General features: G+C 39.1%; 1 protein-coding gene across 1 annotated transcript; it reads left to right on the forward strand.

Moving 5' to 3' along the window:
• Nucleotides 1–14,841: 14,841 nt before the first annotated feature.
• Nucleotides 14,842–15,777, forward strand: LOC306645758 (olfactory receptor 1L6-like; the record flags this gene model as incomplete). Its single annotated transcript, XM_079113845.1, has 1 exon — nucleotides 14,842–15,777. The coding sequence occupies one exon, from the start codon at nucleotides 14,842–14,844 to the stop codon at nucleotides 15,775–15,777; it is 936 nt and encodes a 311-aa protein (XP_078969971.1).
• Nucleotides 15,778–17,599: the final 1,822 nt, after the last annotated feature.

The raw sequence follows: 17,599 nt of genomic DNA on the forward strand, positions 1-17,599 counted from the left end.
CTCAAAAATCATTTGGGAGATGAGGGATGAATGCATTATGAGAAGACTGGTATCTAATTCCTTGACTGGGTGGAGGAATTGCCAGCAGGTAGATCTATTAGTTTGTTGACAGTCCTCCATGTCCACAAATAATAAATATAATTATACTGATTAAATAAATCAAAATGCCATCTGTAAAAAAATAATAATTTAAAAAAATAAACTAAAAGAAATGGGGGAAGAAATAAATCAAGTTTGTTGATCTTTTCTATTCATTTCGAAAAGCCTTCCCCTCTAAAAAGTTATAGGCTCCTAAATGCAGTTCTCTTCCCTAGTTTTAAATAGTTTAAAGCTAGATAAATGCCACAATTTTATTTAATATCTCTATACATATCCATTACTATGATACCATTTACTATCACTAATTTGAAATGCTATTTTTAAAATATTGTATATATACACATTTGTCTCTCTCTGGGTCTCAATTTTGTTTATTATGTTCATCTATTCCTATGCCTTTTAATTGCTATAGCTTAAGGTATATTTTTAAGTTTTGTAGGCAGGAAAGTCCCTCACCATTGTTATTTTTAAATTCTTCTTGGTCATTATTAAACAATTTTTTTCAGAAGGAAGTTTAATATCAGTTTGTCAATTCCACAAAATTTCTTGGGATTTTTTATTGTATATATTTAAGGTGTTCAACATGGTGTTCTGATATACGTACACATAGTAAAATGTATATGACTCAGGGTAATATTCTAACACAATTCTTCAAGATACTGCCCCAGAAGGATGGACTTAGAGCTCCCTGTCTTACTCCCTCCCCACCCTATTTAATCCCCACCGATGCCCAGAGAAAGATGAGGATTCACCTCAGTGGGCTGACCCTGGTGTGCTGGTGGGTTACAATTTCTGCCGGGTGGAGTCACCTGTATAGTATAATATCATTTCTCAGGTGTTATTACCACTTTCAACCAGAACAAAAAGAGAGGTTGTTCCCAAGGGGGAGGAGTGAGTCATAGAACTGTGACTAAGGCCATAGTCTCTGGCATCTCAGCTTCAACATTGACTAGCTTTTGCTCATGAGCAAATCACTGTACTTAATCCCTCAGAGTCCTGTGTTTTGCTTCTTGTGGGGTTTTTGGTTTTGTTTGTTTTATGCATAGATTTTTTACTTGTAACTTGACTACATTCAGCAATAGGTCGATGCAGTTTAAAATAAAGATACATTTGTGGTGATGCCAGACTGACTCTTAATATCAATACTCCATTTTAAAGTGTTAACCCTTTTCAAATTTTGGCTAGAAATCCACATAAAACTGACAGTTCTCTATTTTCATGAATCTCCCTTTTTGCCACTTAGAGGCAGCCAATATTTGCTGATCTTGAAGCTTTGAGTACTTCTACCATTCTATAAGTTTTCTTTTTTAATATATTTTAATTGACACATAATAATTGTACATACTTTTGGGGTACAGTGTGACATTTTAATACATGAATATAATGTGTGATGATGGTCAGATTAGGGTAATTGACATACCTATTATCTCAGATATGCATCTTCTTTGTGTTGGGAGCATTCAAAACTCTCCTTACTAGTTTTTTTTTTGTTTGTTTGTTTGTTTTGTTTTGTTTTGTTTTGTTTTTTCTATGCTAGAGATGGAACCTGGGGCCTCACAGTCCGTGATAGGCAAGAGCTCTACCCCAAGCTAGATCTCCAGCCCCTCTACTAGCTATTTTGAAATATTCCATTAATTGTCATCAACAATAATTAACCTACTGAACCATAAAACATTAATGACCTATGTTTTTATATATGTTTATTCACAAAACGGTCTCACTACCCCACTGTTGTGACAATTAGGTGGCTGGTGTATACTTAGATCTATGCTGGGTTCATAGTAAGCCTTCAGTCAATATTGTTATTGACATTGTCGCCCCGTTCCTTACCTACTTCTTTCATAATGCTAAATATGTTAAAATGGTGGACCTGGATTTCAATATCAAAGAAGATAAATCATCACTGCTTCCTACCCAGCATGGGTTTTGTTCAAAGCTACTTAAACATAGTCAATTTAGAAACATTGTAGCTTCCAGGGTTCTCTGCCCTGGAATTCAGAGCAATATCCAGAGAACAAGGAACTGTTACTTTGTTTCCAGGTTACTATTATCCCTACAGAAGCGCTTCCTTTAGCAAGTTCTTGGAAAGAGGTACTGAGACCTTGGTGTGGGATCCAAATTTAATTTAGATCCCTGGCCATGATGCCTTCCTCTGAGTCCCATCACCTGGTGTACTGGTACATGCTTCTTATCCTATGATCTTAATAAACTTAAAGATGTCAACTGCCGTACACTCAGTTATCATAGTAAAGAACAGGTAACTACTAGTCTCAAGTGCCTTTGCAGACCCTGGGGAGAAAGTGGAGACCTCTGAGGCCAGACCCTCACCTGTGTGAGGATGATGTCACCAAGGACAGTCCTGCAGTCCCCACCCCTTCTTGCTCCTGTTTCAGTAGAGGTCTGAGTAGGAATAATCAATGTTCTGATGGAGAAATAAATGAGTCTGCTCCTGTAAATGAGAATACGTTTCTTGACCAGATTGTGTGCTGTGTGTTTGGTGCCTGGAGAGTCTCGGGACCCATGTTGGAACCAGTTGTGGCCAAGGTCACATGGAGAATGACTTCATGTGCTAAGAGGCTCCAGGCATAATTCCCAACCCACCATTCACCAAGGAGAAGCCAAAACTTTTACTTCTGGGCTCTGCTTAATTAAACCTTCAGGAACCACCTTGAGCAGTTAATTAACATCAAAGAAAAGGAGTCTAGGGGTTCTCAGCACATCCTCCCCAGAGTCTCGTTAAGAAAGCCGAGGTTGGACCCGTCCCTCGGAGGCAGCGTCTGCAGTGATGGTGGCTCAGAAACTTTCTGACACAAGTCATGGTGAGGCCTCCCGCTTATCCCCCTGGGTGGCTCTCAAGGGGCTGCATTCTGCCCTCCTCTTAGAAAAGGAAAAGAAGACTCAGAGGTGCTGCTTCTCCCCACAGGAGGCCAGTCTCCAGGGTATCCCTGGAGGGAAGCGCTGAATTACCAGTCTCAGGGGAAAGTGGCATTAAACCAGTCGCAGTCTGGGCTTTCCCCCGTGTTCCTGAAGAAGACTGTTTTTGAAGCATTAAAATCAATTCCTGCGCTCATTTTCATCCCCTAATTTAAAGCCTTCCTAACAGTGTCTGCTTTAAAGCAGTGGTTCTCCTCCCCTCCACACATTCGGAACCACCTGGGGAGTTTCTTAAAGGTCCCGAGGCCCAGGGCACACCTCAGACCACACAGGTCAGAATCTTGCGGCATCAGTGTTTTCAAAGCCCCCAGACAGTCTCCAGGACCAGCTGAGACTGAGATCCACTCCCTGTTCTCCTTAGAGGACCCCATAGGCTTGTGAAATTGCTGAGAACCACTGTTATGATTTTAAAGGTCGGAAAATTAGTGATCTTCCCCTATTTCCTAGCTATGTTTTTATCTATCATTGCTTTTGGTTTTGTTTGTTTGTTTGTTTTTGGTAGGGGCAAGGGTGAATGTGCATCAACATTTTGTACAGAGGACACCAAGAAGGCACTATCTTAAAAATATTTAAATTCTCTTTTTCTGGTCTCCTAGATTTCTATTTTCCATTTTCTATTTTTCCCATAAATCCACAGATGTCACATGAATAAAGCATGTTGTGAGATGCAAAGAAAAGTTATAAACACCAAAAGTCTCCATTGAGTCCCCCAAATTCCCTTATTTACTTAAATAAATCTGCAAATCCAAAGACTGATAACCTTTAAATTATATCATATAAGTACATTATCTTGAAACTTGAATTTTCACCTAACAAGATGCCTTGAAGATGGTTTCATCACTACTCTCTGCAGTTCTCACTATTGTTTTTAACTGTCCCATACTATTTTAATAATAGTCAATCATATTTTATAACATGGAGTTACCTTAAGTTAAGCATGTTCATATTGGACATTTAGATAATTTCTCTTTTCTCTACCACCAGGCAGTGTGCAGTACAGTGAAGGAGGTTGAGATCAGGACCAAGCAACCAGGGTTGGAATCTTCTCACTGCCATTAAATACGAGCTCAGCCCTCAACTTGTACACATTACACAGCCTCTGTTTCCTCTTCCATAAAGTGTTGATAATGATTTGACTGTGTTGGTCTGTTGTGAAGATTAATGAGGTAACACACTTGTCCAACAAGGACAGCTGTAGCTGGGTGTGATGGCACACGCCTATAATCCCAGCAGCTCTGGAGGCTGAGGCTGGAGGATTGAGAGTTCAAAGCCAGCCTCAGTAACTTAGCAAGGCCCTAAGCAACTCAGCAAGACCCTGTCTCTAAAGAAAATATTTAAAAGGGCTGGGAATGTGGCTCAGTGGTTAAGTGCCCCTAGGTTCAATTCTGGGTACCAAAAAAAAAAAAAAAAAAAAGGATGGTTATAACACTGCAAGTTTTAATGAATGACAGCAATACCTTCTTTTATATCTTCCAGTGGGTGTAAGAAGACTTCTTAAATTCTCGTATCAAATTTTACACTTTTTTTAGTTGATTCCCTCAGATATTTGTAGCATTCACATTATCTATAATTATGACTTTCTCCTCTTCTGTTTCAATAATTAACATATTCTTTTTTAACCCTTCTAATAAGATGTATCATGAGAAAAATATTCAATCAATAAAGGGAAGAGGCACGGGTTAGGAAGGATAATAGAGTAAAACAGACATTATTACCTCATGTACATGTGTGACTGCATGACCCACAACATGTATGCTCAGATTTTGAGAAATTATACTTCATTTATGTATGATTTACCAAAATGCATTCTACTGTCATGTATAACTAATTAGAACAAATAAAAACATGAATTAAAAATAATAATAATGATTGGTGGGTTATATTGTATTGAATTGTGTTCTTGTATTGGACAAAATTTCTAGGAGGTGTGACATAGTTGCAATGAGGGACCCACATTTACTTTTATCTTTTTTCTTACTTTTTGCCACATTTACTTTGTTTCTGACTTTGGTGAGATTGCTCAGGTGTCTCAGCATTATAAATGATGTTTACTACAGGTTTATTTAATCTCCAGTTCATCAAGTTTGGAAGGTTCCATTATATTTCAAACTTATTCAGAATTTTTTGCATTCTACTGTCATGTACAACTAGTTAGAACAAATAAAATAATTTTTTAAAATAATTTTAAATTACAAATCATATTAATAATCTTTTATTAATTTAATAATTTATAGTAATAATTTAATGATCTTTTATTTACTTATTTATTTGTTAGCTTGTTTATTTATTTTGGTACCAGGGATTGAAAGCAGGGCACTTAACCACTGAGCCCACATCCAGAGCCCTTTTTGTATTTTATTTAGAGACAGGGTCTCACTGAGTTGCTTAGGACCTTGCCATTACTGAGGGTGGCTTTGAATTCACCATCCTCTTACCTCAGCTTCCCAAGCTACTGGGATTACAGGCATGTGCCACTATGCCTGGCTTAATCTTTTAATATTTTTAGAGGCCATACAGTTTTCCCTCTCTAATGCACTACTGTAGTGAAACATATTAATGAGCTTCCTGATACTAACCCTGTTTTTGAATCCCTGGAATAAATCCTAGTTGGTTATGATGTATTCTTTTATTTTTAACAATATTCTGCATTTTTGTTTATTAACATTATACAGAAATTTTGCATATTTTTCCCAAGTGAGGTTGTCCTATTGCTTTTCGTCTTAATGTTTTCTTTGTCTGGTTTGATATCATACAGACCAGCTTAAGTTGTTTATATGCTATGGAGCAATTTACATGACATTACAATTATTTATTTAGCAGTATTTCCTGGAATCCATAGGTTAAATGATGCACATATGATATCTTTATTTATAAGTCAATTTTTATTCAGGCAAAATTCATATAACATAAAATTAACCATAATGAAGTGTACAATTTAGGCACATTTGGCACATTGTGATGTTGTACGCCAGCATCTCTCTATCTAGTTCCCAACATGTTCATCATCTCAAAGGAAACTCTGTTCTAATTAAGCATTTTCTCCTCATTGCTTGTCCCCCACCAATCATCTGGTAAATATTAATCTACTTTATGTTCTGTGGATTTATCTATCTTAAGTATTTCATATAAAGGGACTTTGGCAATAGGTGACCCTTTATGCCTGGTTTCTTCCATTTGGCATAATGTTTCTGAGGCTGACTCATGTTCTATCACATATCAGTACTTTATTCTTCTTCACGAATAGTCCAGGGAATGCACACTCCAGTTTGTTCTTCCAATCATCAGCTGATGGACATTTGAAGTGATTCTACCTTATGATCCCTGTGAATAGAGTTGATGTGAATATTTGTGTGCAAGTACTTGTTTGACAACTTGTTATTAATTGTTTTGGGTAGTTAACTAGAAGAAGAATTGCTGGGTCATATGGTAACATGGTAATCCCACATTCATGTTCTGAGGAAACACCAATCAGCTGCACAATCAGCAATGTGTGAGAGACCCATTCTGTCAAAGTCCTCACCAACCTGTTCACCTCAAGACCACTCTTGTCTGCCTGGAGTTTAAGGAACTCACTCACAGTCACATATCTAGTGTGAGGATTGATATACACAGTGAGATGTGTCCACCGAGCCACTATACCAGAGGAAGCCGATCTCACAGATTTTCTCGCCTTGATTAAACTCTTAATTTCAGTATCTTCATACAAAAAGTAAAAGCTGAGGTTCACCCAGAAACAGATTTATATAAGGGAGTAAAGATAATATAATAGGAAAAAGATAATCTTTCCAACAGACAGTTCTGGAAAATTGTCCAACAGCCACATGGTAAAAAAAAAAAAAAAAAAAAAAAATTAATCTGGATACAAGCCTTATGCCCTTCAAAAAATTAACTCAAAATGCCTCACAGACCTAAGTATCAATTGAAAAATTATAAAATTCCCAAAAGATAACAACAAGAGAAAAACCTAAATGTGCTTGGGTATGGCAATAACTTTTTAGATAAAATACATAAGACAAGATCACTGAAAAAAATAACTTAAAAACTTCTGAGAAAGACATTGTCAAAAGAATGAGAAGACAACTTATAAACTAGGTGAAAATATTTGCAAAAGACATATCTAATAAAGGACTATTATCCAAAGTATACAAAGAACCCTTAGAACATGACAAGAAAATAAATAACTGGGTTGAAAAATTGGCAAAAGGCCTAAAAACACGTCTCACCAAATAAAATGCACACACAGCAAATAAGGATACGAAAAGATGCTCAATGTCATATGTCATTAGGAAAATGCAAATTACAACATTGAGATTCCACTTCATAGGTGTTAGAAGGCCTCAAATCAAAACTATCAACGACAGCAAATGCTCCAAGGAGGTGAAGCAAGAATTTCCAATCTTTTCTCAATGGGGTGAAAAATCGTATAGTCACTCTGGAAAACAGTTTGGCGGTTTCTTATGAGACAAAGCACATGCTCACTATATGAGCATATTCCCATGTCATAGTCCTTGCTATTGACACAAATAAGTTGAGAACATATGTCCGAACAGAAACCTTCCCACAGATATTTATAGCAGATTTATTCATAATTGGCAAAACTTGGAGGTGACCAATTTGTCCTTCAATGGGTGACTGCATAAATAAACTGGGGAGCATCCAGACAGCATAAAATTATCAGTGCTTAGAGGAAATTAACTTATCAAGGACATGGAGGAAGTTTAAATGCACATTACTGAAGAGTCCTTCATATGGTATGATTCAATTATCCCGCATTTGGGAAAAGGCAAAACTGCGGAGACAGCGAAAGCATTAGTGGTTGTCTGAGGCTGGGGCAGAAAGGGAGAAATAGCATCGACAAATGGTGCTAGGAAACTGGAAATCCATACGTAGCGAATGAAATTACACCCCTATCTCTCACCCTGCACATCAAGGATCTAGGCATTAGACCAGAGACCCTGCTCCAACTAGAAGAAAATGTAGGCCCAACTCTCCACCATGTTGGCTTAGGAACCAGCTTCCTCAACAAGACTCCTAAAGTGTAAGAAGTAAAATCAGGAATCAATACATGCACTACATGGGATGGTATCAAACTAAAAAGCGTCTCCACAGCAAAGGAAACAATCAAGAGTGTAAAGAGAGAGTCTACGGAATGGGAGGAAATCTTTGCCACCAGTACCACAGATGGAGCATTAATCTCCAGGATATATAAAAACAAAAAACTTAACACCAAGAACACAAATAACACAGTCAATAAATGGGCAAAGAAACTGAACAGGCACTTCATAGAAGAAGAAATATGAATGGTCAACAAATGTGAAAAATGTGCAACATCACTAGCAATTAAAGAAATGCAAATTGAAACCACACTGAGATTTCATCTCATCCAGTAAGAATGGCAATTATTAAGAACACAAATAACAATAAGTGTTACTGAGGATGTGGGGGGAAAGGTACACTCATACATTGCTGGTGGGACTGCAAATTGATGCAACCACGCTGGAAAGCAGTACGGAGATTCCTCAGAAAACTTGGGATGGAACCATCTTTTGACCCAGTTATCCCATTCCTTGGTATATACCCAAAGGATTAAAATCAGCATACTACAGTGACACAGCCACATCAAAGTTTATAGCAGTTCAATTCTTAATAGTCAAGCTATGGAACCAACCTAAGTGTCCTTCAACAGATGAATGAATAAAGAAAATGTGATATATATACACAAGGGAATATTACTCAGCCATAAAGAAGAATGAAATTATGGCATTTTTCAGTAAATGGATGGATGGAACTGGAAACTATCATGCTAAGTGAAATAAGCCAATTCAAAAAAAAAAAGGCCAAATATTCTCTCTGATATGTGGATGCTTACATACAATAAGGCAGCATGGGGAATAGACAAAGGGGAATGAAGGGAAATAGAGGAGGGATGAGAATAGGAAAGACAGTAGAATGAATCAGACACAACTTCCTTATGTTCATATACGAATACACAACCAGTAAAACTCCACATCATGTACTCCCACAAGAATGGGATCCTAATTAACATAAGTTATATACTGTGTCTGTTTAATAGGGCAAAATTTTCTGTCGTGTATATCTAGAAAGAACAAATAAAAACAGAAAGAGGTGAATAACAGAGGATTTTTAGTAAAACTATTCTGTATACTATGGTAATAGATAGTCAATGAATATTTGTCCAGACTTACAGACTGTATAACACCAAGAGTGAACCCTAATGTAAACAGCGCACTCCTGTGATAATGATGCACCAATGTAAATTTATCAATTGTGACAAATGTGTCACTACATTGGGAGGCGTTGACAGTGGGGGAGGCTGTGCATGTTTGGGAGCAGAGTTACAGGAAACTCTATTTTAGGATCAATTTTGCTATGTACATAAAAGTGCTCTAAAACACAAAGTCTATTTAAAAACCAGGAAAAAACATCAGGAACCAATTTTTTTGGGCGGGGGGAGGGTGCTGGGGATCGAACCCAGGGCCTTATGCTTACAAGGCAAGCACTCTACCTACTGAGCTATCTCCCCAGCCCAGGAAAAATATCAAATGTCATTATTACTGTGCCATTTATGGATGTGGAGCTAACAACTTGCCAAAAGTCACCTATTTAGTAATTGGGAGAACTGGGATTCAAACACAAGCAGTCTGACTTACATAAATGAAGAAACAAACTGTTTAAGAAATGCAACCAAATTAAACCTGAAAAAGTTTAAGTACTGCAAAACCTACACAGCCTCTAAGACACAGGCAGGATAAGAATCCAGGCAGACTGGCCCCAGAGCCCACACCTTAACCCCTCCGCACAGCACGGCATCTGCATACAGAGGGTGCCATAAATATAGACCCAGAAGTTCAGGATTGTCAGAAGCCATCCCCGCTGGTTCTAGACAGGTGCACATAAGCCTAAACACAGACATTCACAGCAGAACATGCATGCACTAAGAGTATATGCATGTTTATAACACACATGTTCACATGCGCAGACACATATGCATGAACACACCTCCACCCCTGCTGCTTGCATGACTCAGATTCCCTTCCCAGGTGTAAGAAGCTACACCTCTGAGCCAGCTTCTCCATGGAATGCTCTCCTCCTGGGAAGACCACAGCCCAAACCCCCAGGGCTCTGCATGCACAGGACAGGCCCCTGAGTCTCCCTTCCTCTCACCAATTCCCACTGTTGCTCCTGAGGCTAGAACAGCACCTCAAAAGGCCTCCTTCTTCAGAGATTCAGAGTCTGACCTTACACACCTGGCAAGCCAGAAACCTGTCCAGGACCCTGAATCTCCCTTTCATGCCCAGGTAGGCAGCAGGATGAGGGGTCTTTGGTAACTGGGACTGGGGGACCAACATCTTCATATGATCTTCCTCCCTCTTCCTGATACTAATCTTCTCTCCTCCATCTCAAAACCCAGGAAACAACATCTTTCCCTCTATTTTGTCCTCTTTCTCCTTTGGGCAAATAGCAGAACTGTGAAGTACCTGCTCTGTGCAGGACACGGTTGTGGGCACTGGTCCTGCCTTGAAGGGCACAGCCCACATCCTGCAGTCGAGACCCACAGACTGGTCTCCTCCAGGAAATGGCTGAGCAGAGGAGCAAGTGAAGAAGACAGTGAGGACAGAGCAGGGGTCAAGAGCACATGCTCCTGAGCTGGACTCCACCAGCCTCTGGCTGTGTCTTTGGTCCAGGCACTTCAGTTCTCTGTACCTCAGTTGTGTGTGACCTGTACAATGGGGTGTTGGAAAGATGAAATCGCTTACCTTATGCAAAGCCCTTAAGCAGTGCCTGTCACGTGTGAGTGCTGTTTAATTAGCAGCTCTTAAATATTACCATAATTGAGAATATCCATGGGAAGGGGCTGCAATGAAGTGGGCATTTCCAGACAAAAGGCATCTGGGCATTGCCAGCTCAGCAGAGGAAGACCCAGGATCGGTTGCAGAAAATCCCATGTTAAGCACCTTCAGTTGATCAGATTCACACCAAAGGTAAGATAAGGCAAAAGGATGACAAGTATTCACAAAAGGAGTTTCAGGGGTGCATGTTCCATGTCAATTTGCCCTGAAGAAAGGGTTTCATAGCTGCGAAAGCCAGGGAGCTCATCTTAATCTTCCTGGTGTTGCTACTAGGGAAGAGGCAAATTGCTCATGGCAGAGCTGGAGCCAGAAACATGCTCCTGACTTTAGCTCTACCCTTGTCACAACAGCCCCAGGGAAGCACAGTTATAAGACATCCCATTAATTACCAAAATCTATCCATATTTATATATAAACATATGTACATATTTGTATATATGTGTGTATATATATATATATGAATGTATATGTGTGTATAAATGTGTATATATATGAATATATGAAGAATTTTTCTTGATTTTTAATGTGTGTATATATATATACATTAACATCATATGAATTCTATATACATGTGCATATATACTATATATAAACACACACATTGTAATAGTTTGTTGTGGAAGAAAAGCATTGTGGATGATATTATCTAAACCGTGTGTATAGTGTGTATATAAATCTATGCAGACCAAAACAAAAAAAAAACTTCAAAATATGCACACAACCCTCATTCTGTGGAAAGTGCAATTAGAGGGAAACCTCAAATTATAAAATTCATAGAAAGACTCATGCCCCCATTAGTTTTTAAATGCAAACAACAGTCTCACCACAAATAGTCTATAAGATACTACATATTAATTAACTCTATTTAACCATACCATAACGTATACACAATCAAAATATCACATTGCACATCATAAAAATATAAAATTTTTACACTTATCCTTTCAGTTAAATAAGAAAGAAAGAGAGTGAGAGGAAGGAAGGAAGGAAGGAAGGAAGGAAGGAAGGAAGGAAGGAAGGAAGGAAGGAATGAAGGAAGGAAACATAATGTAAAGGTCCATATGGAAGTTATTCTTCATTCCACGTCTCCAATGTCACTTCAAAAGGCAACAACATACACATCAACAAAACCACAGCAAGCATAACATATGAAAAAAGATATCTTCATTACAAAAATGGGTTTATAGTATATGCATTATTTCACACTTGCTTTGGTACAATAACTGTGGTAACACAGCTTAGCTCTGACATCCAGCTGCCTAAACTCAAATCCCAGATCTGCACGAATTAACTGCCGGAACAGGTAACTCACTTAACTCCACTAAACCCTGACTTTTTATCTATACAGTAAGAAAAAAATATAGTAACCTAATTCTTAGATTTGGAGGGGAAACACGGTAAAAAGATGTGTAAATTGCCTACTTTGGGGTGCAGCACATTCAGTGCTAACAAATGTTGGCTGACATTAGCCATCTTATCCCTTTAGAAGCTGGCTGATATTTTGGTAAAAACAATACACTATATGTTGTGGATTAATTCAACTACATGTGTATATATCGGTTATCTGTGGATTATTATTCATTGTTGGTTTGGTATGATAAGCAACACATAATAAAGATGTGACACCCATTAATGACCATTTCTAATGCTTTTTTTTTCTTTTTGTAAGGGGCTGGGGACTGAACCCAGGGCCTTGTGTTCGCAAGGCAAGCACTCTACCAACTGAGCTATATCCCCAGTCTAATGACCATTTCTAAAGGACTGATTTCTTTAAGTGGAATAATTAAATAAAGATAGACTTTTCAATCCTGACAGATTACCAAAGGTCCAAACCAATTTGCCCTCTCATTCACAGCATATGTGAAGGTCTCTTTGATGAGTGAAAGCTGTATTTCAGTCTAATCTGTATTTTCTGATCACCAAGGATGAACACATGCATCTTCTGCATTAACAGTGTAGCAGATGTTTTCTCTGAGTCAAGAGCTTAGTTTCAGCTGCTGTTTTCTCTTTGCTTACAATCTCTTGGCATTTCTTTCACATTTTTAGGTCATTCTTGCCCCTGCATTTCATTTCTTGCTTCGAATGCTCTTCCCATCCTGACACCACAGAAACTGCTCCTTTAATTTTAGCTATTTATTTTCAAGGGCATAAATTTTCACTTTTAGATTGTTCTTTCATCTGGGTTTTATTTCTACGCCTGGGTTGGATAGAAATTTAGGTTTATTTTCTTGAAGTGTTCCAGTTGTTATAAATATTATCCAACAGCCCAGACTGTCTTCATTGTGATTAGTGAACTTTTATTATTTATTAAGCTCAAGATAGACCATGATCAAAATTCATGTATAAAACATATATACGAAATTATTTACTTTTGTCCATTTTAGATTTTTGTACATGTATGTGCCATTAATTTATTGTTTGGAATTATTCTGTGCTTTGACTTGGGGTTAAGAAATGTCCCACCATTATTATAACATTTTATAATTACCTTCTCTGTCACTAGTCTTTACCCCTATAAATGAATTTTAGGAAAATCTTCTCAAGTTCCATTTAAAATTCCACTGGGGTCACACTAAATATGTATTGGATTAACTAAGTTGAGAAGAATTGGCATTTGTACACATAAAATTTTACTTTTCAGGAATAAATATCTCCCTTTCTTCAGACTTTCATTTTGTATTATGTTGTGTGTTATTCAGAGAGTTCTGAGTTCTTTTAAATTTCTTTCCTCATTTTCTTTTTCTTGCTTTTTAAAATTTGTTTGGGGATTTTTATTGTTTGTGTTGTTTTATTTTGTGTCCTTCAGGTTTATTCCCAACATTTTTGCACCTTTGTTCCCATGCATATTGAACCTTTTCTCCCATTACATTTTCTAATACAGGAGAATATTAATATTCTGAGATGTATCGTACACCTAACTGCTTTTCTGAAATCTTCATAGGTTTTAAAAGGTTTTCAGATGATTATCTTGAATTTCCTTAGTACACAATCTTGTCACTTAAAAAGAATAACAATTCCACTCTTTCTAGTATGTATACCTTCTATTTCTTTTATTTTCTTTTTCACTGTCTTAATCAACCAACAAAACAATTTAGTTTATTATAAGATATGGGGCTATCCTTGTTGTATCCTTTCCATGATATTGGTAAGAATTTAACTCTAACATTCTAAAGCTTATAATACTATACTGTTTGAATGTTTAGAGTGAGGACATCTTATAGTTTGGTAATTAAAAAGAAAACATGTTTAAGGATCTCATTTCAGTAACAAAGGCTATAACCAGTAGTGCCCCTGTTTTGAAGGCATTTCTGAACCAAACTTTTACAAAATATCCAGATATCATTCAAACAAAAATGTTTAAATAAGTATTAAGGAAGTTCTGGTCAGAAGACAGAAAGGTTCTCATCTGACTCCTGTGGCTATCTAAGAATATTAATTTATTATTCTGTTCAGTACTGTATTATTCCCATGAGCAGCACCACTTCCAGCACTGTGGAAAGAAGACTCAGAACAAAAGGACCTTGTTCCTGGGAACTGTAACTGACACAGGAGAGACTCAGCATTTCTGTCTCTAAAACAAACAACAACCAAAAAGAGAAGTTAAGAATTGATCGAGGAAAAAAAAAAAGAAAGAAAAAACCAAAAAGGAAATTTTAAAAATGAGATGACAAAAATTCAGCAAAATCAGGCCACATAGAAGTTCCCAATAACACACGGAAACCTTTGTTTTCTAGTTTAGTAAGAATCTTGGAGTGTTCTGAATTGATCCCTCATCAATTCACTATGTTTATCTGTAATTTCATAAAATGAACCTACTTTCAAATGCCTAACAAATGACAGTGTGCTATGCTTACAGGCTTGAGCTCAGGGAAGAAGCTGTCCCAATAGATCACCCTGCTCACCGGTCCCACCACTTCTCCAGAACCTGTCCAGACACATGGAGTTGAAGAACCAGAGCAGCAGCACCTCGGGCTTCATCCTCCTGGGCCTCTCCTCCAGCCCCCAGCTGCAGAAACCCCTCTTCGCCATCTTCCTCATCATGTACCTGGTCACTATCGTGGGCAACCTGCTCATCATCCTAGCCATCCACTCTGACTCCAGGCTCCACACACCCATGTACTTTTTCCTCAGCAACTTGTCCTTCATGGATATCTGCTTCACTACGGTCATCGTGCCCAAGATGCTGGTGAATTTTCTAGCAGAGTCAAAGGGCATCTCCTACATAGGCTGCCTGGTCCAGATGTACTTCTTCATGGCCTTTGGGAACACTGACAGCTACCTGCTGGCCTCCATGGCCATCGATCGGCTGGTGGCCATCTACAGCCCCTTCCGCTATGATGTGGTCATGCACCCACGCCACTGCCTCCTCATGCTGCTGGGCTCTTGCACCATCTCCCACCTGCACTCCCTCTTCCGGGTGCTTCTCGTGTCTCGCCTCTCTTTCTGTGCCTCCCATGTCATTAAGCACTTTTTCTGTGACACCCAGCCTGTGCTAAAGCTGTCCTGCTCTGATACCTCCTCCAGTCAGACTGTGGTCATGGTTGAAACCCTGGCTGTCATCACAACCCCCTGCCTATGCATCCTCTTCTCCTACCTGAGGATCATTGTCACTGTGCTCAGAATCCCCTCTGCTGCTGGCAAGTGGAAAGCTTTCTCTACCTGTGGCTCCCACCTCACTGTAGTGGCCCTGTTCTATGGGAGTGTCATCTATGTCTATTTTCGGCCCCTGTCCATGTACTCAGTGGTGAAGGACCGGGTAGCCACAGTTATGTACACAGTAGTGACTCCTATGCTGAACCCTTTCATCTACAGCCTGAGGAACAAAGATATGAAGAGAGGTTTAAGGAAATTAAGGGACAGAATTCTCTCATAGAAAGAACAAAATGATGCGATATCATAATTGGGAGATGACCTAGGAGGTTCCCAGGTTACCCGTCCCCCTAACTGTTTTCCACAAGGCACTCAAAGAGGACATGGGGGTGATGCTGGATACCAGTGGGCGCTGAGTGGAACAGAACACTTGGTTTCTCTCCATGGCACTGACCAAAGACACTCAACACCCAACTAGGTATTACTGGGAATCTATATGCTAGAAAAACTGTTCCTGCAATCCTCAGTGGTGGGAAGTCGTGAATGAACTTGGGCATGTCTGAGACAACTCCAAGAAAAGGCAGGCCCTTTGGAGAACTTTTGGTGCAATTTCATTGATCCAAGATTGCTCCATGCTTTGACAGACATCCTGCCCAGAGAGAATTCTGTGATACTGCAGGATTTATTGGCTCAGAAAGTCCTAGGTTCAAACACAACTCCCTGCAGGTAGAGAGAAATACCAGCGCCCCAACTAGCCTTGTGGCATCAGCTGCCCAGAGGAGAGAGAATTACTGCCCAAGTGATAATTCCCCAATCAGGCAGACTTCCCCACAGCTTCTCCCTTCTTATTTACCTTGAAGAACTCCTCCTCCACCATAAATACCTTTGGTGTGTTTCACTATAAATAAAGCATTTGCGGGCTTTTCCCTTTGTGAGGGTCAGAACCATCAGGTCTCTTCCACCTGTCAAGCCACTGCTTCAAAAATATCTTCTGTGTTTTTTGCTTTATATTTTAATATTAATTTTCTAGCTTTTATTTCCAGCTGGCCCACACCTCTGAGGTTTACTTATTCCTTCCCCATGCGGGCCAGGTGGAGACTCAATAGACTGATAACTGTACAAAGGCATAGCGTATCTCCAAATAACTCTTTGCAAGGAGTTGTAAATTCTGTTTTTAGAAGAAGAAATTATATGATCCTGGTAGGGAATTTGAAAAGACATCTTGGATAAATGAGCTAAGGCCATTCTCAAGACTAGACTGAACACTGACAGAGGAAGCTTCAAAAGATAAGGAAACAGGCAGAGTATGTCAAACATTAGAAACCAACCCATCATGCAGAGACAACAAACATAGCAGTGTGTTTCAGTGACAGGGCAAAGCCCTGTGAGGCTTCTTCAGTTTAAAGGAAGGAGAATAAAGCCAGAAAGGCAGAAGGAACTGCACATACTTACCCTTCCCACCCACACTTACGTGTCATGACACGTGGCTCCTCAGTGATGGGAATCAGCCCTTCTCCCATCTCTCTTAATTCCTCCTTTGTCCACATGTACTGCATCCTCACTAAGCTGCCCTTCCACATACTGGAAAAAGCAATGTCTATCAGGCAGGCAGCCTCAACTAGTTTGTGCTATGGAAATAGCAACTTAAAAACCTGAGGACCACAAGGCAAAGCTTTACTTCTTATTTACACAACATGTCCACCATAGAAAAGTGTAAGGGTGCTGCTCATTTTAAACATCAGGGACCCAAGATTATGGGCAGCCACCATTATAAACATTAGCCATCCTTTGTCAGAAGCTGAGAAATGCTGCCGAAGATTTTACACTTCCAGGGAAATACTCTGTCCCCAGGAGTGACCCACATCACTTCAATCTAGAACTCATTGTCCACAACTAATCTCATGACCCCATCCAAACTCTGGGAGTCTGGACGAATGACCCAGCCATGCACTTGCAATACCTAGAGCCAGGGTGTTTGGTAAGCAGCATTAATGACTGCTACACATCTAGAATAATATGCAAACCCCTCAGTGTGGCAGTTGCTTCAAAAAGTCTGATTATGCTACTGTCAATAACAATAGTAATGTAAGACTTTACACTCTCTC

This window comes from Sciurus vulgaris (genome assembly GCF_902686455.1).
Source record: "Sciurus vulgaris genome assembly, chromosome: 15".
NCBI classification, from domain to species: Eukaryota; Metazoa; Chordata; class Mammalia; order Rodentia; family Sciuridae; genus Sciurus; species Sciurus vulgaris.